Genomic DNA, 26241 nt, shown 5'->3' with positions numbered 1-26241 from the left:
TTTAAGAAGAAACAAATGAAAAAGCATACGTTTAATTGTTACTTTGTCTTAAATATTTGAGGTTAAATTAGTTTTTTTTCTCTCCAACTAAAAAGGAAGGTTCAGTCTCTTAATTTTTTAAAAAAATCTTTCAGTTCCTAAATTCTAAATTTGATGAATTAAAATAATTTTTCAAAGTCATTTTTACTTTCGAAATAGTCAATATAAAAAAATAAACGTATTTTTAAATTTTAAAATTAAGATCTTATTATTAAATTTTGAAGTTTAAATATATTTTTAGTTTAAGGTAATTCACTCCGAATTTTGTAACTAGAATAATTGTAATAATAATGAAAGCCAAAAGTATATTACACTAAAAACTGACTATACATATTTTAACCTAGAAATAACTTATATCTCCTAGTCCCATATCGCTCAATCGCTAAACGTTATCCAAACAAAAGAAACACTGAAGGAAGCCATATAGCGAAAGAGATAGAGCGATAAAGCGAGACAATGGCGCTGCTGTGTGGTTCAACTTCTGTAACTCCGTTACTTTCCCACAAGAACGTGGTCGCAGCCTCTACAAAATCTTCCTTTGGAGGCTTCCAATTGTCACTTCCAAAGCTTACATTAACTTCTTCTGTTCGAACCCTTTTACCCTCAAATTCCCGTATCCGTTGTCAACAGGAATCTACCACACCTGCCCCAGTCGAAGACCCGCGTTTCGCCTGCGTCGAGCCCGAACCCCGATTCAAAGGCCCGGTACAATGCAACCGTTGTTTTTTTTTTTTTAAACTTATGAAGAAGTCAATTTCATTTTATTTGGAGGAACTTTGGTAGAATAGCTCATCCAAACATACCTTTAATAGGTAGTCGCTAAGTTTAACTAAATTCTTATATATTTTTCTCTGTTGATTTAGTGCTTAGTTTTAATTAAATTGTAACTTTTTTTTTATTTAAGTCTCTAAATTAATTACTCATCGTCATTTCGGTCCCTGAGCAGATTTTAATATTATCACTAAAGTCACCTAAAATGAGTGGTGGGTTATAGTTGGGGAGATTTTTTGATTTGGTTAATAGTAAGGATTAATGTGACTGTCAATTACAATTTTAGGAACTAAATTGACCATTTATTCTTTTTGTTTTCATTTTATTTTCTTTTTTAATTCTTTAAGTGGTTTTTAATCTTTACGTCAGTTTTTCTATTGAAGTTAGTTTGAAGGTGGATTCTAGTGTTTGTTATGAATTTCAAAAGAATACTGATGTTAAATTTAAGTGTCTGAATGCAATTTTTGTACGTGTTGTTGTCTTTAAAGATTTTTAACTTTATTGATGTTTTTTATTTTGTTGGGTGAATTTGAACTCCCCAACCAAAAAATAAATTGCAGGACATTTGGAACAAGAGCTGGTATCCAAAAGCTGCAGATCATGTAAATACAGAGAAAACATGGTATGTTGTTGACGCTACAGATAAAGTTCTTGGAAGATTAGCTTCTACAATTGCTATTCACATCCGAGGGAAAAACTTAGCAACCTACACACCCAGTGTGGACATGGGTGCATTTGTAATTGTGGTATGTAGCTCTGCATAGGTTATTTCTCATGTAGTTATGATTATATTTATGCATTCTACCTGTCTGTTTGTGAGTGGCAATGGAAGTACTACTTCAATTGTATAAACCCTTTGTTAATTAGCTAGAACAGGGTATGTATAGAAAGATTAGGAGGGGAAGTTGTAGATTTGGAATAGGAATTTTGCGAAGGAGTAAGTATAGTCTCTTGGATACTTGGTATTTCAGAAGGAGAAAGAGAAACATCCATTGGGGTTTTTGGAATTGACCAATAGTTGCCAGGAGTTTATTACATTTTTATCTTTCTTTTAAATGGTAGGCCTTATGATTTGAATTTGAACCTAACATTTTTTTTTTATCGGCAATGTTAGTTAGTATTTGTTTCCAACTTTATCACTAAATCATCCTTTTATCTCCAAATTTGAACCTAGCATAGTTACACAAAACTAACTTGTAAGATAACATTAATTTCCACTTATACACTATATTATGGCATAAAACTGATACAAGACTTGGGTTTTTCGCAATAGTAGGGAACAACAAAAATGAATTACATGCAACTGATATCATGTTTTATTAAGTTAACGTTATCATTTTTAGCTCTATTTCTGTAATAATCTTCTATTTGACAGCACCTTCAATTAAATTATATATTTTTTGTATATTGGTTCTCAACTTTAGCTGTAATCAATGTATTGTTTTTTGCATCATATTTGGAAAAATCTTGATTAAGCTGCACTTAATCATTTTATGTTTGAGTACATGATTTTTGGATTGTTTAAATTGCTGCAAAAGCATTATTCTTTTATATAATCAGTTAATTATCATTCCATTATGTAAATATGAAGATAGGGATTCTTCTGCATTTAAATTTTCCAATATCCCTATATTGTAAATAGTTTGTTAGATATATTATCTTTATCTTTTATCTTAGTTAGTTGGTTATTATTTCTTATCTATATTTTGGACTTAGTCCATATTTCTTTTATTATAAATAGGAAACTCTATGTGTATATTGAACCCAAGAGAGATTAATCTCATACTTTGTTTTCACTATATTCAACACAGTTTTTATGCAATATTGCAGTTGATGTTTGATTTCAATTATATAATCTTGAGGACAACTTATGATCCAAGAACAGTTTTCAAATTTCGTTGATAAACAGTTTTTCTAGAAGAAAAATGAAAAGGTATATTAAGGAAACACGATCTCCTTTATGAAAATATTCTATATTAATGATAACATTACTGCTTGGTTTCTCACTTTTCACACGATTGTCTGTGTTAGGCAGCCTGAACCTTATGGAGAAGGTTTAAGTAATAAGAATGTATCTGATTATATTTTCTTCTTTTCCTATTGATGAGTGAAGGACATGTGCTACTTACATATAAAGTTTTGTGATGCCATACCAAGTCTGAATCTGTTTATTATTTAACTTGGGGCTCGAAAGGTAAATGCTGAAAAGATTGCTGTATCTGGGAAAAAGAGGACTCAAAAGCTTTATAGAAGACACTCTGGAAGACCTGGTGGTATGACGGTGGAGACATTTGCTCAGCTGCAAAACAGAATTCCTGAAAGAATTATTGAACATGCTGTTCGGGGCATGCTTCCAAAAGGGAGGGTAAGTTCAAGTGTGGTTGAATATTTTTCTAAGACATGCCCATATCGGAAGTAGAAATGTTAAACCGACTTGTTGTTGTATGGTAATTGTAGAGATAGTAACAATTCTAAATTGGGTGATTAGTTTTCATGACATTCCACATGTAAGATTCAGCCCCATAATTGATGGAAGAATTTAGTGGTGAAGAATGAAGTGAATCCCAGGATTGTAAATTAGCCGAAGATTTTTGTGTTGAAAGGAATGCGTGGATATTTTGAAGGACAGACTATACTCATGATCATGCTTTGGGACATGATTTTCTTTTTGCGCTGTTCAACGCAAGAGTCATTTTTCTGGTGTTCCTATATTTCAGGACTGGAAAACTCTTGCGTTGGTAATTTTATCTTCTAAGGATGGTTAACTTCATGTGCTATATGCTCTTTGATTTATTTATTTCTGTGAAAATAATGCTCAGTTTTTCGTTGAATCGACTATAATCAAGGGTTGCTTGTTTTATTTAGCTTGGCAGGAGACTATTCACCCACCTGAAGGTTTACAAGGGCCCCGATCATCCACATGCGGCACAAAAGCCCATTGACTTGCCAATAAGGGATAAGAGAATACAACTCCAGAAATAGGTCACAGTTGCCGTCGAGAAAATGGAATGATATATGACAATCGTAACTCTATCCATTTTGCAGAACATCGAGTTTCCTGCTTTGGCTTCCACCTTGCTGATGTCTTCCATTAATGTTTATATTGTCTGTAGAGGTAACTGATTATTGTATTATTTTGTTTGTGTTTAAGGTCCTTTGTTGAATCTTCATAATATTTTTGTTGTAGATTTGAATCTTAGTCATGTCATATTTTTTAATATGCTTGAGTTTATTGTCAGCTTTATTATTTGAAGGAAACGTCCATGCCTTTTATTTTTTTCTTTAATTGTTTAGACCCCAAAATGGAAAGAAAAAAATGAATCGAAGAAAAGAAGATCGAAGTGGAGGTTATGCCACTTTCTACTAGCTCTAGTACTGTATGATATTGCTTTGTCATGCATTTCATATATGTGTTTGACTACAGTAGATTTGGACTTAGAGAGAAGGATACATTGAGAGAGTGTCTTTGTATTGCTTCTTGTAAAACTCAATCTATATAGTGCATGTGCTTTCAATCCCAGGTTGATTGAAAGAGACTAGATGTAGGCATTGAAGCGGAACCAGTATAAACCTTAGTGTGGTTCTTTCTATTCTTTATCTCTTTCATTTATTACATTCTTTATTTGCTTGTATTTCAAGGAAGACTCAGAGATTTTCAAAAGGTTTTTAAAAGATCAATTTTTATAATACAAAACCAATTCATCTCCCTCTTGGTCGGGAAACAAGGCCAATCTATTTCTACACTATTAACGGGAGATGAAACGTGTACGTCACATGTCTTTTTTTAATTGTTTTAAAAATTTTCTTAATTTTAAAAAAAGTTATCCACATGTCAAATCAATAGTATGTCATGTGATAATGTCAGTATCATGTGTTTAATCGGTTAGTGTCACGTGTCTTATATTTAATTTAATCCCAATTTTCATTGTTTTTTTTTCAAGTTGGTTTAAAGTTATGTTAATTTTGTTCAATTCAATCCTAATTTTAAACTTTAAAAAGGAAAATTTTGCATTATTTTTAAAATTATATAAAAATTTCTTCATTATTTTTAAAATTAAAAGAATTTGTTTTCATTTTTTTTTAAAATTAAAAGAATTTGTTTTCATTATTTTTAAAATTAGAAGGATAATTCTTCATTATTTTTAAAATTAGAAGGAAAATTCTTCATTATTTTTAAAATTAAAAAAAATCCAATTTATTTCTAAAATTAAAAGAAAAATTCTAATTTATTTTTAAAATTGGAATGAAAGTTCTTTATTATTTTTAAAATTAGAAGAATTCTTCATTATATTTAAAGAAATTCTAACCCTAATTTTTACATGTAGAAAAAAATCAAACATAAATCTAATAATTATATTCCAATAATAATATAGTTAGAGTTAGTTTAAAAATAAAAAAAAATTTAAAAAATGTGAATTTTAATAAAAATTAAATTTAATATCAATTTAGAGAAAGACAAAATTGAAATTCAATTGAGTAAAATTAACAAAAAAATAAGACTAAATTGAATAAAATTAACGAAAATTGAGACTAAATTAAATATAAGATATTGACACGTAATAGTGACTTAACATCTAACATTGACACTACTTGTCACGTGAACATCTTTTTTAAACTAAGATTTTTTTTTTAAACTAATAAAAAATTTTAAAAATTAAAAAAAGTCACTGACATGTGATGCAAACAGTTCATCTGCTTAACGATTTTGACGACATTATGAAAAATGACTCAATTGAACATAAATTACGAAAATTAACACAAAAATGAACATTACAAAAAACACCTCATTAAACAAATTAGATGAAAATAAAGATAAAAAGTGATATTATAATATATTATTAAGTGTATAGTATATATTTAAGGTAAGAGTCTAAATATGATTGGAGGACAATATCAATCCTAACAATATTATACTTGGGAAGCCAAAGTTTCATATAGGTATCTTTCCTTTATTTGAAAGGTTCATAGCTTAATTCCATGGCAAAAAGGTCTAAGAAACTTATATCATTTACTCGATCTTCTTGTTTTGATAGTGTAAATTTATTTATAAACCTTAAATGATTAATATCCATCCTTTTTTAAGTCTAATCATTAAAGAGCTAAGACATGTATGCTTTCTCAAGTTGAACTTCAATTTACCTTTGCGAAAGACATGTTTCAAACTATTTTTTTTTTCAGAAAGTTGAGATCTAAATTATCTTGTAATTATATTATAACCCAGATATTCATTGTAGTCCAATTAGTCAACATCCAATATAAGTTTTCTCCTCTCTCTCTCTATATATATATAAATATATATATACAAATGAATAAAAACAAAGCTAATTATATAGTGCAACTATGAATGCTATATTAATCTTCAAAATAAAGCAAAAACAAGACTAAACTTTTTGTTCTAAAATAACAAACACATATAAAGGCAAAGTGGAAGTTTTATCCAAGTTCAGTCCTATTTGCTAAGAAAAGATGAAAAAGCAGAGAGAAAAGTCATGAAAAATGTTAAAGTCCAAGCAGAACAGCATACAAAATTTCATTCCAAGCATCAGGTGCACCAGCTAGACACCAGTGACTACAGTCCACATAAGAGGTGCCTTTGCCTGTATATATAGAAGGATGGCCATCTATTCTCAGCTGTGTCAGAAATGTAATGTCAAGCAAATACACAGGATATGACATACTGCTCAAAACATTCCTCACAATTTCTACACCAGGATAAGGTGGCTGTGCTCCTTCTGCTGGCTCACTTTCTTTCAGACACCCCTTTCCCCTTCACAATTCACAACAAAACATGAATCTTCCACTACAACTTTGGACAAATGATGTCCTCATTATTCAAAACATGTCTTCATTTTAGCTTCTTTGGACAAATGATGTTCCTATACTTTCAACTCGCCCTTGTTATTTAATTTGTTATCTAGAGTTCTTATGTGAATTTTAGCTTAAATGGAATGAACAATTAGACTTACTCAAAATGGGATGCAGCAATTCCTTGGAACAAAACTTTTGTCATCGAGGGATCAATGTTAGCATCGATCCATTTAGACCAAGTTGTTAACCCAATCTTGTAAGCTTCCATGGGATCCATGTTCTTTATTGTTTCATTGCCTACTTGAAATTGAACCCTGTTTAAACATAACATGAATGCATCATTATTAGCCATTTAACATCACTGATTAACATATCCTTCAACCAAATTATGCAGAAAACATAGTTCAAAAACTTCATTACGTTTCAGACTCATTCAAGTGGGTCCACCAATGATAGGTATTGAAAATCAATACATCTCCTTTCCACATGTACCCAGATTTAATGGAGTCCAGTTTCACAATCCTGCCCTTTTCTTTGTCATGAACCACATCCACTAGGAACCCATTTTTCAACCACACAATTGAAACATCAAATTCCTATCATATGATCCAAGACAAGTACACAAAGTTAATACTAGTAATCTCACACAGCTCAAAATTTCCCTTTGATCAAAATTGAAATGATGAAAACTACCGGAATTGTGAATACAGAGAGATACTTTGTGGGTGTTGATAAGGCATAACTTGATTCTGGGACAGCATTGTGAAGCAAACAAGTTAATGATTGCCACATGTTGTTGCTTATGGAGTCCCCAACAAACATTATCTTCTTACCTTTGTATCTCTCCAAGAAATTCACCCCATCAAATCTGCTAACAACACAACACCACTTGTCAACAATAACAAAACCTTAATCATTACCTCAAGTTAATAATACATGGATACTCATTTGAGTCAATTAAAGAACAAAATCTCAGAGATTGTACGTGCACTAGTGAATGAACAAAGATATTGAAAATGAAATCTATAAGTGTGTTTGAAGACATGCTCAAGATGGAAAAATATATTTCAGGTACACCTTTACATAGACATATACATACATATGTATGTATATGAAAGTTATAATCATTAACTTCTGAAAAGTATATCGAAGAGCCGAAAAATTACATGTGAAGCTTGGAACGAAAACATGCAACAAATGTATAAAAAGTGAAATGTAAAAGTGAAAACTTTACCGGGGAAGATCACACCCAGAGGGTTTCCATCTATACTTGAGGTAATCTTGATCAGGTCTACCATTTCTGAGGCAATTGAATCCCCGAACGATGAAGGGGCAATCTCTTGAGGCATCATAGAGAGGGTAGTGGGAGTCATCAACAACCCAATTTCCGAGAGAAAAATCACAAGCATTGGCTTGAACAAGGTATAGTGGAGATGCCACTGACAATAGAACAGCAAAAACCAGAGCACACAACCGGAAATAGAATGCCATTTGAAATTGTCATTGGCATTTTCGCACCATGTTTGTGTGCCATTTGTATACACGGGAGTTCCTCTAAGGAGAGAGAAGCTTCCATTGAGGAGAATAATAAGATTCAAAATAACAAATATTGACTTTTTAAAGCTTTTATATATATATATATATATATATATATATATATATATATATATATATATATATATATATATATGCATGGCAAAAGCTTGTCAAGGTTTTATAATGTTTTTGTTTTAGTCATCATTGCAAATAAATTAGCCACACAAAGTATTGGACTAATCTTTGTTATCTTTGAAATTTTTTTGGTGAAAGAAATAATTAGATGATAAATTTCCAATTTTATCATCAAAGTATTATTTTCTCTTTTAAATAGTTTTGAAATTGTTAAAATAATATATAAGTAATTATTAAATATTATAACCATGTTTTAATTATAAGTTGAAACGGTTTTTTATTATGAATTTATTAAATAAAAATTATTAGGTAAGTGCTTTAATTAAATCTATCAATAAATATTTAAAAATTCATAAACAGTTAAAAAAAGAACCATTAAAAAATTAACTTGGACATTTCATTCTATCAAGCCAAGCCTTAGCTGACATTTTGACACGTTCTTTAGATCAAGGTGAAAGTAAAGGGTTGAACAAAAATAACTGATCTATAATGTACTATAGTTAACTATACTATATTATACTTAAAAAAAATTAATCCACTTTCACTAAAAGTTCAGTATATTATTTTATGGTTTAGTTTTTAAAAACTGAACTTATAACAGTTTCGGTTAAGTTAAATGTGAGAACTGTATCTACTCTTTTCTCTTCTCTAGTTTTCGTTCAACTGCTTCGTCTTGCCAAGAAAACGTTATTTATTCTTTTCTCTTCTCTAGTTTCCGTTCAACTGCTTCGTCTTGCCAAGAAAACGTTATTTAATAATAAAATATTAATAAAAGAAACCGTTCACATAAAAAATTAATAATGAATTTTTTATAATGAATTTTTTAAGAAAAAATTTTTTTATCACAAATTTTTATATTTTTTTTTATCAATAAACATATATTACTTTTTAAATAATATTATTTTAAGTAATAAAAGTAATTTTTTTTTAAAATTTAATTTTATTAAATGATCAAGTAATAGAAATTATAAAAGAAAAAAAAGACTATATAAAAGAAATAATACTTTAAATATATTATATTCTTTAACATATTATTAAATATGTAAAAATATGTTAAAAAAACTTTTAATGATATTAAAATGTGTGTAAGCTCACACACTAAAATAACTATTTATTTTAAAAATCAACTTACTTTAAAATAAATATCAATATTACTATTTTTAAATGACAGTATTTTACATACTAAAACTAAAATATATTTTTTAACGTTAAATTTTATTAAATGACTATATAATGAAATATCATAAAAAAATAGTAATATAGCAAAAATAATTAATATTATAGAAATATCAAACAACAAAAAAATTAACAAACGTTTATTAAGCGTAACTTTTCTCTAGTATCATCTTTTATTATATTATAATAATTAATAAATATTTGTTTAATTTTTACATAATAAAATATAAATAATAAATAATTGATTAATAAAACAATTTTATGAGGCAACAAAATAAATATAAATAAAAAATTTAAAATAAAATAAGTAGATAAAAAGATAAAATAAATTATATACACATATAAAACTAAAAAATATAAATAAAAAATTAAAAAAATAAATATAAAAGTAAAATAATATTCATGACAAAATAAATATAAATAAAAAAATAAAATAAAAAATAAAATAAATAAATAAATAATAAAATAATTTCCATACACATATAATAATAAAAGAAATATAAATAAAATAGAAAATAATAATATCAAATAATTAAAAAGTTAATTTGTATGACACTTATGAATAAAATAAAATAAATATTAAAATAAATTTCAATTAAAAAGAACATGTATTGTTATACTATTCAGTTTAAAAACTAGTACAATTTAGTTTAAAAACTAGTACAATTCAATTTAAAATTAGTATAGTTAGTAGTTCAATTTAGTATATATTGTAGTTTAGTACAATTTAGTATAGTTCAGTTCAGTCCAGTCCAGTTTGATAAAACAAAAAACAATTCAGTTCAGTTTGTCTGAACTGTTTTACAGCTCAGTTCAGTTTAGACAAATTAGTTTTTAGTTCAGTACAGATTTTAGTAGTACAGTGCAGTTCAGTTCTATTTGCCCACCCCTAAAAGTAAGTGGAAAAACACGAAAAAAGAAAAACGCTAATAAATAAAAAATTGAAAAAAGTGCACAAATATATATTGTATTGTATGGTTTTGAGAATGATCGGATGAGACCATCTATGATCGGTATCAGTATATCACAATCAACAACACTACGCACTATCCAACCAAGACAAATATGGTTTATTAATCGACTGCATTGTAAACTACATCCGAAACATTTTAGTACCCACCGTGAGATCGAGTGATTCAAAAGAAGATCCAATGGTGACCACGAGAAACAAGAGTTTAGAGAACCTGACTGAGATGATCAACACACTACAACAACAAATGTTGGAAATGAAACAACGATACGAGGGAGAACTGACTGCCTTGAGGGCTGAAAATGAAACCAAGGCTGCCAAAGGCCATTGATGAAGACATAACTGTTCGGGCAGAGTAGACAGTGCAACATTCTGGACCGGGAAGGATGAATCAGGTTACCTCCATTAAAGTCAGGGAAAGTGGAACGAGAACCATTCAGGAGGAAAGTACTACAGCTAGCAAGAAGCATTACACAGTGAAGACAGAGCACACGACCGACATATTGTCGTTCGTCCCCGCTATCATGGAGGCCCATATATGAGAGCGGTTCGTTCTCTGTAATTTCAAAATGTATGACGGCACGACCAACCTAGAGGAACACTTGAAGATGTTTGTCAATTGGATGGCGTTTCACACCGCTAATGACGTCATTTGGTGTCGTGCCTTCTCCTTGTCCTTGGAAGGAGAAACTTTGGAGTAGTTTAACTCCCTTCCACCTAACTTGGTGGAGAATTTCTCCAGCAACAGGCGTATGTTCGAACAACAATTTGTGGGAAGTCGAGCGCATGACCTAACTTCCTTGGTGTTAATGAGCCTAAAACAAGAGAAGGAAGAGTCCTTGAAGACTTTCATGGACCATTATTAGAAAATCATATGGCAGATCAAGGGTCTCAACCCTAAGTTTTCCCTTCAGCACGTGGTGATCGCCCTTAAGCATGGGCCTTTCGCTAGCAGTCTGTGTCGTAGGCCACCGAAGATGATGCAGGAGTTAAGGGAGCGGGCGATTGAGGACATACAGGTGGAGGAGATGTAGGAGTACAGGAAAAAGCAGAGTCAAGAGACAATAAGGGAGAAGAAGGAGGGGAAGAAATTTGGCTATCCCGTCGAGAAATCGGGAGGATCGCAGCCAAAGGAATTATCCTAGGAGCCGCGTTTCCAACAATATACTCCCTTAAATGCTCGCCCGGGCGAAGATACTACAAGAGGCTTTGAATGTCTAGCTGATGTCGATGCCAAAGAGGCGGTTGACCCCTTCGGGGGCGAATGGTAATTAATAAGCATTGCCTCTATCACAAAAATATGGGCCACACCACTGAAGAGTGTGTTACCCTTAGAGATAAAATCAAAGAATTGATCCGGGCGGGACAACTCAAGAAATATGTCAAACACGAAAGACATGAGGGAATTCTGCGATAGAGGAGTCCAGGCAAGAGAGAATATCGGGGACACCTTCACTATGGAGGGGACGACCGACCGTGACAAGAGAGAAGGAGAAGCCGAAGCCGAAGTCGAAGTCAAAGTCGAAGTCGAAGTGGAGAATGACTGCTACGTAGACATATTATCACCATCACAGGAGGATTTGTGGGCGATGGATCCTCCATTCCATCATCGATCATCATGAACATCACACACCTAGACTAACAGTCTATCCTCTTAGTAACACCTATGCTAACTATACCACTTGATACCATTACTACCATCATAGTACTCCCCTGATATGCCCTCATCACGATAATCAGCAACATGTGTACCTTCATCATGATTAACCCTATTATTAGCCTCCTCAAATACCATAATAGCTTGGTGGAAAGAATCAGTCCCACTCTTGTACCCTACCTCACCGACTGTAGCCGGTCCCGCAACCCATTCTATAGCCTTTCATATAGATATGTTCGAGTAGTCCCACAATCCAGCTAAGGAACATGCCTTCCTGTCACACAAGGACAAGGAAAACACCATCACCCCCACACAAGGAAGTTCAATACCCGAACAACCCTTTCCATGCATACAAGGCAAAAGGAAACACCTATCTATAAATAGAACTAAGATTTACTAGGTATAGCTAATAGACTTATCCTCCACTCTCATGTTTATCAACCACATACTTAGGTACACCCCAACACTTACTCATGCTTCAATCTCAACCATAGGTTCAAACTGACCCTAATCATAACCACTAATCTCATTCTCTGATTATACACGTTCTACAACTCCTTAAGCTTCATCGACGTCCATTCTTCATCAAAATGTACTTTTCCAGTAAAAATACATTAGGATAATCGATTATCATAAGTGATAATCGATTATTCTTGAAACGTTCATAATTACTCAAAAATACCCTGTGATAATCGATTATCAATTAAGATAATGGATTATCTCAATGGTTCTAACAACAAATTTTCATATTCCTCACATATGAAGGGATAATTGATTATCATCCCAGATAATTGATTATTCCCGAAACCATACTCAAAACCAATGCGCAAATAATAGATTATGACTAATGATAATCGATTATTACCGAATCAAAAAAAATCATGGATAGAATTCAAGTGTTCAAAAGACACATACATCAACCATAGATCACGAAAAAACATACCCAACACATCATGCATGTATTCAGACCTCAGATACCCTTATGAACAAACCCTAATACATTCATTACATCACTTGAATCATACAAAACCCATCATTATGCAGATTATAACCCAAAAAAACCCAATATTCTACATATGATTATCATACCATCTTTATAACATATATAATTGTATGATTAAACTCTCAAGCATTATAGCTTTGTTACCTCTTAGCATCAATACCTATTATGGGAAAACCCGACAAAACTATACATACTTTCATAGGGAAAATCCAACACAAATATTACATAAACTGTATCTCCATGCATACACAAACCCTTACCCAACAATAACTACAGATGACTATAACCAAAATCATGTACACATGCATCAAAACAAGGATTATTAATCAAGATAATCAAGAACATATAACATGCAAAAACAAGAAAATAAAGGTACGCTTCTCCATACCTTGGCCAATACTAGGGCTTTATCTATACTCTAAAAACACCACGAATCCTCCCTTGCACCAAGGTTTTTCGTAGCTTTTCCTCTTTTCTCCTAGAACATGTCTCTTCTCTCCCTTATCTCTTTCTTTTTCTTGTTTAGAATTAGGGTAACAATGTTGATGGAAGCACGTTCAGGCAACATGCGAGAACAACTTCCTCCAACCATAGAGTGCAGCGGAATAGAAATTTAAGCAATGGCAGTTGGTGCATGGAAGGTATTTGATGAAAGTGTGAATGAAGGAAATGGTGGTGTTTGGAGCGTTCAAGCTTAGAAAGCCTTCCTACTAAGGAAGCAAGCTAGAGGGTAGTAGCTGAATTCGAAATTCAGAGGTGACTTAGGGATATAAGAAGCTAAGCAAACAATTTTGTAGCAATTCATTACATCCAAAAAGTGAGAAATTACAATGACCAAGCACATATATTTATAACTTGGAGGAAGCCTCAAATTCTTATCATTTTTCCCTCTAAAAATTCAAAAGAAACCAATTGGAGAGGTTAGTTGTCGTTGCACATGAACTAGGCCTACTCACATGGACAATCACTTCTTCACATGTAAAATGCCACTCGTGCGGCTCGACAGGCTTAAGAGGGTTTCAGCTAGGAAAATTTCTAATTTGGAAGCCATTTTTCTTCAAAATTCTAATTCGGAAGGTAAGCTCACAATCCGGAATTCAACCTATTTCTTCCTAACTTTGCCTCATTTGCTTTCCTTGGCTAATTAAGCTCCTTTGCTGGTTGTTCCATGACTTCTTACCTTTATTAAATCCTACAAAATAACATATAAACATATTAAAGACAATCCTTCTATGACTTAGAAAGAAAATCAAGAAAGAGCTTTTAAAAGTATTCTTCAGCTTCCCTTTCTTAGCCTTAACTTAAGTTGGTACTCCTTTGAATGAAATTCCCAAAATGGGTTTCCATCAAATGTGCAGACCCTTTTTACTCTACTCCTTTTTATCTTCTTCCACTCTATCTCTATCTTTTTTGTTAAAATAAGATCTCTCACTTAATCTAGAAAACCACCAAGATTTCCTCTCTTATTTTCTCTCAACCACTTTTTAAAATATCAATAACTACTAAATATTATAACCCTCCACGTAAATCCCCTTTTTCATTTTTAGATTTATTTTATTTTGTATACCTTTACTTCTACATCCCCTAACTTGATTTCTGCACCACTTAATGAAGGTAAAAAGACTATTTTTCCCCTAGGCCAAAAATTACAATTAACATATAAGTTTCTCCTAAACATTCTTCCTTAGGCATTGAACTCACATTCATTTCATCCTAAACAACATTCCTACCAACAAACCAACACATCATATTGGTAATATCACACACAAAAATAATTAACATAACAATTACAATTCTAAGAAACATCTAGACATGAAACACCAATTACAAAACAATAATACTCAAGTCTCAAAACCGCTTTATTCCCTAATTACTACATTTTTCTCGCGTCTTACACCTAGTGGTGGGAGCGCTGGTCCAAGACTTCATGCGTGAAGACCCCTTATTCAAACCCTGTTAATTCCCATTTTCTGCGTTGCTAGGCTTGTTTGGTCCATGGCTTGGGCTAGGGTAGTTGAGTTCATATAAAATATAAAAGATAAATATAAAATAAAGATAATATATCTAACAACTTTGAGTAGAGGTAAGGGGAGATAATCTTCAATGCCTATGTTTGAGAAACTATATGTGAGTGCATGTCTCATTTTTTTGGTGTGTGTGTCATGAAGGTGATTGTATGCATCATGTGAGTCATGTTAATTGTTTTAACTGTTGTAATATATTAATATTATATTGCAAAAGTAAATTCTTAACGTTGGCTTTGGAAATTTTAGAACATTAATAATATTTATTAGTTAGCAACGTTAATTGTTTTAAAGAGGTGCAACGTTCAAACTTTTTAAGAGCAACAATCAAAATGTTTAAGTGTTCCAACGTTAAAATATTTATTGCCTTTAATGATTTTATTCTCCCCTAGCTCTATAAATAGAGAGCTCTTCCTCCATTCCAAGACACACAAAAAATCAGTTTTCTCATTCTCCTCTCTTCTTACTTTCATCTTCTTTTTCTCTTCTAAAATATTTTGGGTTTATTTTATACTCTTTTTAGAGATCCTTGCTAGTTCTGAGATCCTCAGAAATATTCTGGGAAGTTCCTGTTGTATCTTGGGTGACTTGCACAATACACCACGGATAAGTCCTTAAGGACAATGAATCTACACGCCTCAGGAAATATTGTTCGTGATTATGTCAGCTTTTATATTGGTACACGCAATGAGATTGTCACTAGAACTAAATTGTTTCTAGGGTCAAACTTTGACATGAGTGAAGCCAATGTGTTTTTAGGTATTAGAATCATAAGGAAGGGAGATAGTATATTACTATCCCAAGAACAATATATTGAGAAACTTCTTAAGAAGTTTAGGTTTTATGATCTCACCAGTGAGTACCCCTTATGATGCTAATTCCAAATTAATGAAAAAATATAGGAGAATCATTATCACAGTCTTAGTATGCCCAGATAATTGGGAGCTTACTACACTTGATGAGTTTTTTCTAGACCCGATATTGCTTATGTAGTAGGTAGATTGAGTAGGTACACTCAATGTCCAAATCAAGAACATTGGGATGCACTTGCTACGCTTATGAGATATTTAAAAGGTTCAATGGATTATGCCATTGAATATAGTGGATTTCCCGCTATACAAGAAGGGTACAATGATGCTAACTGGATCTCTGATTCAGATGAGACAAAATCCATTAGTGATTATGTATTCACACTTGGTGTGGTGCAATTACATGGAGATCAGCCAGACAAACAATTATTGCAAGATCAACAATGGAATCTGAGTTTGTTGCTCTTGAGATGGCTGGTAGTGAGGCTGAGTGGTTGAAAAACTTCTTAGCAAACATTCCACTAGAAATGAAACCAACCCCATCGGTGTCAATACACTATGATTGTCAATCGGTAATAGCTATAGCTAAAAACAAGAATTATAATGGAAAGAAAAGAGACACAATTTGGTGAAGCAGCTGCTAAAGAACTATTTCCATTGACTATGTGAAGTCAGAACGGAATCTAGCAGATCCTCTGACAAAACCCCTAGGAAGACAAATGATATTAGAAACATCGAGGGGAATGAGACTTAAGCCACTTGCAAACAAACAAGTAATGGTAACCCAACCTTTGTGATTGGAGATCCCATGAATAAGGCTCATATAGGTAATAACAAGTTACTTGTTAGTTCTGATAGCACTAAATTGATTTTAATCAATTATGTCCATTCCTATGGTGTGTGTGTGTGTGTAAGTGCTAGAGACTACATTATTGAGATGCTAAACTTTGTTATTAAAATTCTATGTGGTGAAAGAATTTTAATTTAAACAAATTTTTTAATGATTTTCATATCCCTTATGGGTGGTGTATGATTTGTAGCATACACTTGATGAAATCACCTATATGAGTGTCGAGTGGGGCCGCTTACATGAGATCTTAGCATGACCTCTAGAGTACTCATGAATACCGGGCAAGGATTGTGGGGGTGTATTGTGATTGATAAACCTCTAACACACGTCAAGTGTCTTTGATTAATATAGCTTGTTATACCAACTACACTGTGTGTTAAGTATCTCAATCTAAGACTGGTTCATATAGCTTGCTATACCAGCTCTGATGCATTACATCCTATGAGACCCAGGATAAAAGTTTATTATCTTTCTTTTAATGTTTGAATTAAAGACATTTTGTTCTTTGCAAATTTTGCAATATGTGGGGGATTGTTGTAATATATTAATATTATATTGCAAAAGTAAATTATGAAGGTTGGCTTTGGAAGTTTTAGAACATTAATAATTTTTATTAGTTGGCAACGTTAATTGTTTTAAGAGGTGCAACGTTCAAACTTTTTAAGAGCAACAATCAAAATGTTTTAAGTGTTCCAACGTTAAAATATTTATTGCCTTTATTTTTTTTAATGATTTTATTCTCCCCTAGCTTTATAAATAGAGAGCTCTTCCTCCATTCCAAGACACACCAAAAATCAGTTTTCTCATTCTCCTCTCTTCTTACTTTCATCTTCTTTTCCTCTTCTAAAATATTCTGGGTTTATTTTATACTCTTTTTAGAGATCCTTGCTAGTTTTGAGATCCTCAGAAATATTCTGGGAAGTTCCTGTTGTATCCTGGGGGACTTGCGCAATACACCGCAAATAAGTCATCAAGGACAATGAATCTACACGCCTCAGGAAATATTGTTCGTGATTATGTCAGCTTTTATACAACATTAACCAAATGTCATTATGTTGCATGTGTTTCTGTTGAGTTATATTCATCCTTGTATTAGTAAATTATTATGAAAGGTTTTAAGGTTTAAGGGTTAGTATAACATGTGCTATGGAGTTGTCGGGTTGTGTATGTGTAATGTCATGTTGATATATGCCTAGACTATATTGTTAATAGATTATGTTGAGTTCTTTAGGATTGATTTACATGAGGCTATGGTGTTTAGGGGATGGTTGAATTATATGTCTTACTATAGTTGATTCCCATGCATCCTATATTCCTATAATGATATTTTATGACTGGATTGACGTGCAAATGACATGTTGTGATGATTTAATATTTTACGGAATGTCCTCAATGTTTAGGGTGAATATTTCAAGGTTGGACGAGTTGTGGCAAAGTTTTCTATGGTGTTTGGCCGAGCTTGTCAGGTTGTTCAGGATTGAGAGGTTCCAGACCTTGGTTTTGCGATTCTAAGGCTCAGATTTGGACGTTTGAGGGTTATTTGGGGGGGGGATGGGGAGGGGGGTTGATGCTGGTTGATCTCCTAGTGATGTTGACTTAACTATTTGAGGTGTTGGTTGGGCTTTTTATGGTTTGGTTGAGTTATTTATTCGAGCTTTTTGAGACCTCGGCTTCGAGGTTCTGGAACTTGAATTTAGACGCTTTTAGAGTCATTTTGGGGGTTCTTGATGCTGACCGACCTCCTAGTGATGTTGGCTAAAATTATATCTCTTAATATTTCTTATAATCTCTTTGTTAAAAATATATAAAATATAGTTTCTTTCTTCTTTGTTTCTTTGTAGAATCAAACCTTCAATACTTGAATAATAACTTGATTAATCTCATGTTCAATTGAGATATTATAAGAACTTGTTTGTCCTTAGTGTTTTTGGATTAATATGATATGCTTTGTATATAAGTATGTAATCTCAACTAAATTGGTCACTGTATTTATTTTTCAAAACTGAAAAAATATATTCATATTTCACCTTATATGACAATGAATATTCAAGTATTTGTTACATAACTTTGTCTAATAATTATAAACAAATTATTATTTTTTATCTAGCATTTAAAAGTGAGATAGATGCTTCATTGACGGAAGAAGATGTTTGTCTATTAGAAGAATCTTCTTCTTTTGAGATTCTTCTAATTAAGAAACCAGGCTCCTTAGGTTCAGGTAAAACATTCTTGCTGGTCAACATAACAACAACCAATGTCATGTTTGGCCTATCATTTGGATGATGTTGTAAACATAAAAGGCCAATTTGAATACATCGTACAACTTCAAACACATCATATGAGTTTTCCAAACAAGCATCGATTAATTGCTCTGGAGTACCCTCTTTCCACAAACTCCATGCCTACAATAAATGAATACAATTATTAAATGAGATTAAATAACATAGTTGATGAATCTTTTGAGAGAGAATAATTGGAGAGATACAAAACTAATGAGAAACGAATAAACCCACATAAGAAATTGACACCACTTCCAACCCAAAATCTTAGAGTAATGGATTTATGGGTCTTCATCCTTGTATGTGTTCAACTTTATCATTTAGACTCACTTAAATTCTCAACCAGGTTTATTTTATATTTATGATACTTACATGGTCAATAAGGTTATGATTGTTGTCTTGTAAGGTAAATGCTCTATTTTTCTTCCCACTAAGAATTTCTAGTAATAATACTCCAAAGCTGAACACATCCGATTTCGTAGAGAACAAGCCATCAATGGCATACTCAGGTGCCATGTAACCACTAAAAAGACCAATACAAAATTAATTTCATATACAATTAATCATTTAACATTAATATTAAAAAACTTACTGGGTTCCAACTATGATGCTTGTACTTCCTTCAACTTGATCACTTCCACATATTCTCGCAAGACCAAAATCAGAAATTTTAGGATTCATATCATTATCTAATAAAATATTAGATAATTTGAGATCTCTGTGTATGATTCTTAATCTAGAATCCTGATGAAGATAAAGAAGTCCCCGAGCAATTGCATTCAAAATGCTAAAGCGCATTTGCCAATCTAAAAACTTACTTTGATATGTATCTGTCAAGATTGTTCAAGAAATTCGTTAGTGTTTTCTTTTCAAAGTAACCCTTAAAACAAATAAATCTTTATTGCCATAAAATAAAATAAAATAATAAGAATTAGAATTCTTACCAAAAATAATTAAGTCAAGACTTTTGTTGGGCATGTATTCATAAAGAAGCATCTTCTCTTCTTGTTCAATACAATAACCAATAACCTTAACAAGATTTCTATGTTGAAGTTTGGCACACAATATGACTTCATTTCTAAATTCTTTCAATCCTTGTCCTGAACTTCGTGAAAGTCTTTTGATTGCAATTTCTTGTCCATCTACTAATGTACCCTAAATTTTATAATTAAAAGAAATTTGACAATGAGATTCATGAGTTTTATTTAACTATATATTAATAATAGAAAGCTTCAAAAATTACCTTGTATACAGGTCCAAAACCACCCTCACCAAGCTTATTCTCAATTGAAAAGTTATTAGTGGCTTTAACCAATGTAGCAAGATCAAAGAAAGGAAGCTCCAAATCTTCTTGTTTTCCTTCATTTTTATCCACCGTTGCCATTTTTGTTTTCATTTTCCCTTGAATTTATTAAACGAGATCAATCCTTATGTCAAAATAAAATCAAAACTTTTATTAAAAGTTATAATCACATGAAGAACTCATTTAAATCCATGCACCAACATTTAGGCTTCAACTCTCCTGGTTTTTAAATGCAAGTCTCAAAATTCTTAAAATTTACAACTAGTTTTTAGTTCTTAAACTACTAGTTAGTTTAAGGTAATTTTTGTTTTAAAAACTAATTTCTATTTTCTAGTTTTAGTTTCCAAATAAATTAGTTCAAAACTTCATTTCATGATAAAATTAATTTTAAAGGTAGGTTTCTAATGTTGATTAATAATTGTAATGAGTAGTGTCCATGTATATTGATAGTAATACAATAAAGATATTGATAATAGTAAGTGTAGTAAGTATTTTGTGATGGGTGGAGTGGAGTAATGACAATAGTAATGATTCTAGTAATATAATAATGATCTTGTGGTGACAAGTGATAATAATAGTAGCAATGATTTGGTGATAATAATTATAATTATAACGACAATGGTGAAGAGAAAGGAAAAGATGACTGATTTTCTTAACACTAAAAGCTAAATTTTCAATTAATTATTTAATTTTGGGTTAATATAAAAAATTAAAATTTAGTTGAAAAAAAAAACTATTTACCTCCATTATTTTGAAAAAGAAAATGCATGCATTTCAAAACAAAAAACTTACCACCATCCCATATCCTAATTATTTACTTAAACATTTTGTGATGTGCGCGGGGCTCAATTTACCATATGTAATAAATTCTAATTTATCTACAATTAGTATTAGTTTCAATATCCATAAGAAAAGTATAATAAAGAAAGGTATATGTGAGTAATATCAAGAAATTTACCTTTATATCTTCGTTTGGTCATGTAAATGCAGAATGTTAATAGCATCAGAAACACCAACGATGCGACGGCTGAAGCCACCGCGATTACCTTTTTCCTCCGCCCGTGTTTACCGTCTGCATATAAAACAGGTTCACGAAGAAACTAAGCACCAAATGATTCAACAATTGTTAGCAAAAACAATGTGATTCCACAATAATATAAAGCCCACCAAATTAATATCGTACTAAACATAAAAGGTTATTGATACGTTTAACCAAAGTTAAAATAAATTCAATACAATATTAATTTAAATTAATATCCATTTTAGATTGAAATATTTTCAATTAAATTTTTATCGGTTACTTTACTAAGTATTTAAAGTTTTTCAATTGAGTTTTATTTAGTAATTGCATGTGTCTGTGTGTTAAGATATACGAAATTTTACTGTTAAAAATAAAAAAGTTATTACTGATAACATAAAACAACATATCATTTTAATCTATTTTAACTGAAAATGTGTTGAGTAACACCAGAATGGCACAATCACCTATATTAATAGTGATTTCAATTAGCTCACAATAACGTGAAAATAATTGAAAAATATTATAATTTAATCATCCAACTTATTTTCAATAAAACTAATAAAAATTATTTATTATTTTATTTTAATGTCAATGCAATTTTATATTAACCCTATTTAGGATAAAAATGAACATATATTACAATGAAATTCTCAAATAATAATTAATCTATAATGATAAATTTAAATATTAATTTATAATTAAAAATTATTAATAATTAAAATAATTTTTATTATAAATTGATACTTAAGTTAGTTATTAATATTAATTATCAAAATTTTAACTATTTAAAATAATTATCTTTAATTAAGTACTTGATTTAGTTCCTACTTAGAATTTTTATTATAATGATAAAAAAAAGTAAAAGATAAACTATTATAATATAAAAATTTTAATTACTAAAAAGATTAAATATATTTTTACCCTTAATTTTTACTTTTGGAATTTATTCTTCTTCAAAACTTTATATTAAATAAATTTAATAAAATTTAGTTAAAAAAAAATTCACATATTTCTAAATTTAAAAAATTAAATTAAGTAAAAATTTAAAAAACAAAAGATTAATTTCAATTTTTACAAAGAACAAGTTTAACCCTGTTATAAATTTAATTAAAAATAATGAAATTAAGAAGAATATAAAGTTGAAAAGACAGAGGTACATGTACCTGTATCGGAAGTGGCAATTCGAACATACAAATCTTGTCCACTTTCTATAAGTCTGAGATCAAAAAGATCCGCAAACCAAATAGAGCAGCCAGAACCTCCTCCTCTGGTGTCCAAATTCGAATAAGCAGTGCAAGAACAATTCGCCAAACACCTATTCCTACATTCCTCAAGCGTCATACTTCCATTCACCCAAGAACCTGTGCTGTTGGGCAATTTCATAGTCGCAAATCTGCGAAACCCATCTCTGTCTTTCACCCCACACTTCCACTCTGCACTCCGCACACACCCTTCTCTCCAATCCATGGCATTCCACTGCTGAGACGATTTCGGGACGAAGCCATCCAAGCACTGGCAAATGGGTGATCCTGCAATGGCACACTTTCCGTTGGATCCACAAGTGTTGTAGACGTCGCAACTGTCTATCGGGAGGGACTGGTAAATGGTCCAAGCTTTGGCCTCCGGAATCCACGTAACACGGTGGCGAAGATAAAGGGTTTGGTTCATGACGATTATGGAGATGACGGAAGCGTTTTTGAGGGTGTATCTGAAATACACTTGGTCTTTGTTGTTGACGAAAACGTAATCGTAGAGTGGGTTGTTCCTGGGACCGTATACCCCACTGAACATGTTCCCAGTGTAGGGTCCTGTCCTAAAGTACTCCGTTTCACCCTTCCTCATCACGATGTCAGGGTTGCTTCCTAACTCCACTCCCCATGTGAAATCCCCAGAAGATGGATCATCCCATGCTTTCCAAGCTGTTAGTTTCCTGTTAAGACCACTTTTTAAGTCCCACCCCAGCTTCATCCCTGTTCATATTATCACAACAAACCTAAAATCATCGTACTGCCAAAATTCCAAATTTAGATTGTGTTTTCTTTTATGTTATCCATTTTTATATATTTTTTTCATAAGAAAAACTGATATTAAAGAAAGACAATATCAAAAATTCATAAGAAAAATTAAATTACATTTGTAAATTTTGATTTTTTTTAGAAAGATATTTTAAACTTAACTCAACTCACCTGATAAAATGATATTTGTATTTATTTATATATTAATTTTATATCTAATCAATTAAGATTTTTAATAATTTAAAAGAGTTTAACTCAACTTAATCTGATCATAATTTTCAACTGAACTATCTTTGCAAATCATTTTAAAGCATAATTTTCATCTTATATACATCTTATATTAAAGATTGAAATTTGAATTCTCTATTAAATTTTTGGTCACATATATACTTATATTTAAGGTTTGAAATTTAATTCTTTATTAAGTTTTTGGTCTTTTATTTAACTTACATCAAAGTTTTGAAATTTGATTTTTTTCATTAAATTTTTGGTTTTTTATATAACTTTGATATTAAAGTTTGAAAATTTGAATTTTTGATATTGTTATTTTTTCAAAACATACTACCAATACACTAAAAGTCTTTAAAATATACTATCAATACAATAAAGGAATAACACACAAAATTCTGTAAATGATCTTGACTCAAAAGATGCATTAAAGAATTTAATTCATAAAATTTGTTTTGAAGGAGTTTAACAAACGAAACTACACTACAATTTCTACACTTCTTTCAACTTATGTAGCACCAGGAATCATTTTAAAATATAATTTTCATCTTATTATGTTATTTACAACTTAAGAATTGTGTTTTCCTAGCACTATATAAAAAAATGGTTTATTTATTTTCTATTAAATAACTGTTATTAAAACCTAATATTCTCTCAAACTTGTAATGTTTTATCTGTTTTTTTGACATCTCATTTGTCCTCATTTTAATTAACTTTAAATTCAAATTTGTTAAATAATATTTCAATCTTAAAATAAAACGAGATGAAAAAAATGGATATATGTTGAAAAATATATTAAATTTAAAATTAGTGTATATCATTACAACAGTTGTTTTAAATTAATGAAATAAAATAATATGATAAAAATACGGACACGTTAATGATTCAGTTTATGCTAATAAAGTATAATTGATTTAATCTAAGGAGATATATTAAGAAATAATAAAGATTTTGAAAAATCTAGGCTTTGTTTACTTGAATTGATTTGAAAGAGGATGATTGAATCAATTTGAGAAGATTTAAAGATAAATTTTGTTGTTATTTATTTGAGTGAATTTAGAAGTAATAGAGAATAAATTTGAAAGTAAATTTATCAAATCCTATACTAATTATCATAAACTTGTTTTCAAATTCATTCTCACTTACTTTCAACTTTATTTAAATAAATAACAAAAAAATTTATTTTCAAATCTACTCCATTACTCTGTTTTAAATCCATTTAAGTGAAAAAAGTTAAAATAAATTTGGTTTAAATTTTTCCCATACAATAATAACAGATTAATTATGTATGTTGTTATTTCATTTCATCCTCCTACCTGGTAACAGCTTGTCACAAGGAAAGTCAAAGCTCTGCCACAGAAAAACAGTCTCTTCATTTGCATCTGTTAGAACCAAGTTTCCAGAATCCAAAAGCTGCAGAATTGGATTCGGAACCTTCTTCGTTGCATTTGCAGACCAAACAAGAGTCTCGTTCTGGCTGAAAAGTACGAGGTTTCCTTCTTGGCTTACGACCAACTTGTTTGTTCTTGAATTGTTGATGTTGTTGTGTGTGAGTGGATTGTCGCGGTTGGCCACCCAAACCACTGTTCTGACAGCGATGTTTTTGTACCAGATTCCGATGTAGCGGTTATTGGAACTCCCTGGACTGAAGAAACCCAACTCGAAGGTTCCCTCCTTGGAAACCAAGGTGGTGCCGTTGTCGGAGAGTGGCTCGAGCTGGGTGATGGTCACAGCTGCACTGCAAATCTGAGAAAAGAGTAATAAAAGGTTGCAGATAAGAGCAATGGCCATTTCTCTGCACACTGCGAAATTGTAAAGAATAGAATGATAATGTGCTACAATAACTGTTCGGTGTTGACTCTGCTACTTTGTCTGTTACGCCACTTTACAAACCGCGCCGCCATGTGTGACCTGTTGTTTTGCGGAAACTATTGAATAAGATCTGTATATTTTCAGTTATCCGTTGAATATTGATTGATGACAGCTACCCAACATTTGAATATTATTGTGAGAGTTGAATCACTATTCTAGATAACCTTTATTTTTGGTCCTTAAAATATAAATATAAATATAAATATTTCTATTTGCTTCATTACATGCACATAATAATTTAAGTCAAAGTTCTGCGTAATTAAAATCTTATGAGTTTATTTCTTATTGCAGAGAATTTTTTTACATTTACTAAGAAGATCTCATGAATAGAAGTCAATATATTTTTTTTTAAAGACACTCTATAAGGTGTTTCACGCCAATATATATTATGACATAATTCATGTAATTTAGAAAGATTATTTGTCTTGTATAATCTATGTTTTACTTTACTTTAGTTGAAAGTTCTCTAATCGAGGCTTACTGTTAGCTATCATAATGTTATTTAAAGAATAGATAAGTATTTAATTTCATGTGGAGTGTATTTAATATATTTCTACATTCATACGTGAACATATGAAGTCTTAAAAGACAAAAATTTGAAGTGAAGTCCCTCAACGAGTACAAAATTGTTTGCAAGAGCTCTTTTTCTCAACTCTATATTTAAAAAATCTTTCCAGTTGAAGATCAGAATAAAGTGATCAAGAACAAAAATACTGTCAAATTCGTAGCTCAAACATTGTGTTTG

General features: G+C 31.1%; 3 protein-coding genes across 6 annotated transcripts; 1 reads left to right on the top strand and 2 right to left on the bottom strand.

Moving 5' to 3' along the window:
- Positions 1–402: 402 nt before the first annotated feature.
- Positions 403–4028, top strand: LOC108339021 (50S ribosomal protein L13, chloroplastic). Its single transcript, XM_017576167.2, has 4 exons — positions 403–744; positions 1371–1556; positions 3005–3175; positions 3676–4028. Exons 1-4 carry the CDS (start codon positions 496–498, stop codon positions 3790–3792), a joined length of 723 nt encoding a protein of 240 aa, XP_017431656.1. The 5' UTR covers positions 403–495; the 3' UTR covers positions 3793–4028.
- Positions 4029–6214: 2186 nt separating this feature from the next.
- On the bottom strand, positions 6215–8216 carry LOC108340054 (protein trichome birefringence-like 42). 2 transcript variants are annotated; one of them, XM_017577285.2, is made up of 6 exons: positions 7853–8216; positions 7452–7486; positions 7312–7367; positions 7039–7214; positions 6777–6932; positions 6215–6577 (listed from the first exon to the last, which is right to left on the bottom strand). In XM_017577285.2, exons 1-6 carry the CDS (start codon positions 8107–8109, stop codon positions 6310–6312), a joined length of 948 nt encoding a protein of 315 aa, XP_017432774.1. In that variant the 5' UTR covers positions 8110–8216; the 3' UTR covers positions 6215–6309. The 2 variants fall into 2 exon arrangements, with proteins under 2 accessions (XP_017432774.1, XP_017432773.1); XM_017577284.2 differs by having other exon boundaries at positions 7312–7486.
- A 10550-nt stretch (positions 8217–18766) lies between these two features.
- Positions 18767–25477, bottom strand: LOC108339770 (G-type lectin S-receptor-like serine/threonine-protein kinase At4g27290). 3 transcript variants are annotated; one of them, XM_017576973.2, is made up of 8 exons: positions 24941–25476; positions 22545–23351; positions 21319–21432; positions 20301–20458; positions 20002–20212; positions 19650–19887; positions 19430–19580; positions 18767–19180 (listed from the first exon to the last, which is right to left on the bottom strand). In XM_017576973.2, exons 1-8 carry the CDS (start codon positions 25413–25415, stop codon positions 18878–18880), a joined length of 2457 nt encoding a protein of 818 aa, XP_017432462.1. In that variant the 5' UTR covers positions 25416–25476; the 3' UTR covers positions 18767–18877. The 3 variants fall into 3 exon arrangements, with proteins under 3 accessions (XP_017432462.1, XP_052733749.1, XP_052733748.1); XM_052877789.1 differs by lacking the exon at positions 19430–19580 and having other exon boundaries at positions 24941–25473; XM_052877788.1 differs by lacking the exons at positions 20002–20212; positions 20301–20458 and having other exon boundaries at positions 24941–25477.
- Between the last annotated feature and the right edge of the window lie 764 nt (positions 25478–26241).

The sequence above is a fragment of the Vigna angularis genome, chromosome 5, assembly GCF_016808095.1.
Source record: "Vigna angularis cultivar LongXiaoDou No.4 chromosome 5, ASM1680809v1, whole genome shotgun sequence".
Classification (NCBI taxonomy): Eukaryota; Viridiplantae; Streptophyta; class Magnoliopsida; order Fabales; family Fabaceae; genus Vigna; species Vigna angularis.
Note: the sequence above shows the minus strand (reverse complement) of the source record. Positions and strands in the feature narration are given on the sequence as shown.

Excerpts from the sequence above, each read along its gene's own strand:
- LOC108339770 (XM_017576973.2), bottom strand. The coding sequence starts at position 25,415 with ATGGCCATTGCTCTTATCTGCAACCTTTTATTACTCTTTTCTCAGATT. Across the intron at positions 20,213-20,300 it reads GTTTTGGACCTGTATACAAG|GGTACATTAGTAGATGGACA; the intron begins GTAATTTTTGAA and ends TATAAAATTTAG. Across the intron at positions 19,888-20,001 it reads TCTTGACTTAATTATTTTTG|ATACATATCAAAGTAAGTTT; the intron begins GTAAGAATTCTA and ends CAATCTTGACAG.
- LOC108339021 (XM_017576167.2), top strand. The coding sequence starts at position 496 with ATGGCGCTGCTGTGTGGTTCAACTTCTGTAACTCCGTTACTTTCCCAC. Across the intron at positions 1,557-3,004 it reads TGGGTGCATTTGTAATTGTG|GTAAATGCTGAAAAGATTGC; the intron begins GTATGTAGCTCT and ends GGGGCTCGAAAG. Across the intron at positions 3,176-3,675 it reads GCATGCTTCCAAAAGGGAGG|CTTGGCAGGAGACTATTCAC; the intron begins GTAAGTTCAAGT and ends TGTTTTATTTAG.
- LOC108340054 (XM_017577284.2), bottom strand. The coding sequence starts at position 8,109 with ATGGCATTCTATTTCCGGTTGTGTGCTCTGGTTTTTGCTGTTCTATTG. Across the intron at positions 7,215-7,311 it reads TCTCTGTATTCACAATTCCG|GAATTTGATGTTTCAATTGT; the intron begins GTAGTTTTCATC and ends ATCATATGATAG. Across the intron at positions 6,933-7,038 it reads CACTTGAATGAGTCTGAAAC|GGTTCAATTTCAAGTAGGCA; the intron begins GTAATGAAGTTT and ends ATGTTTAAACAG.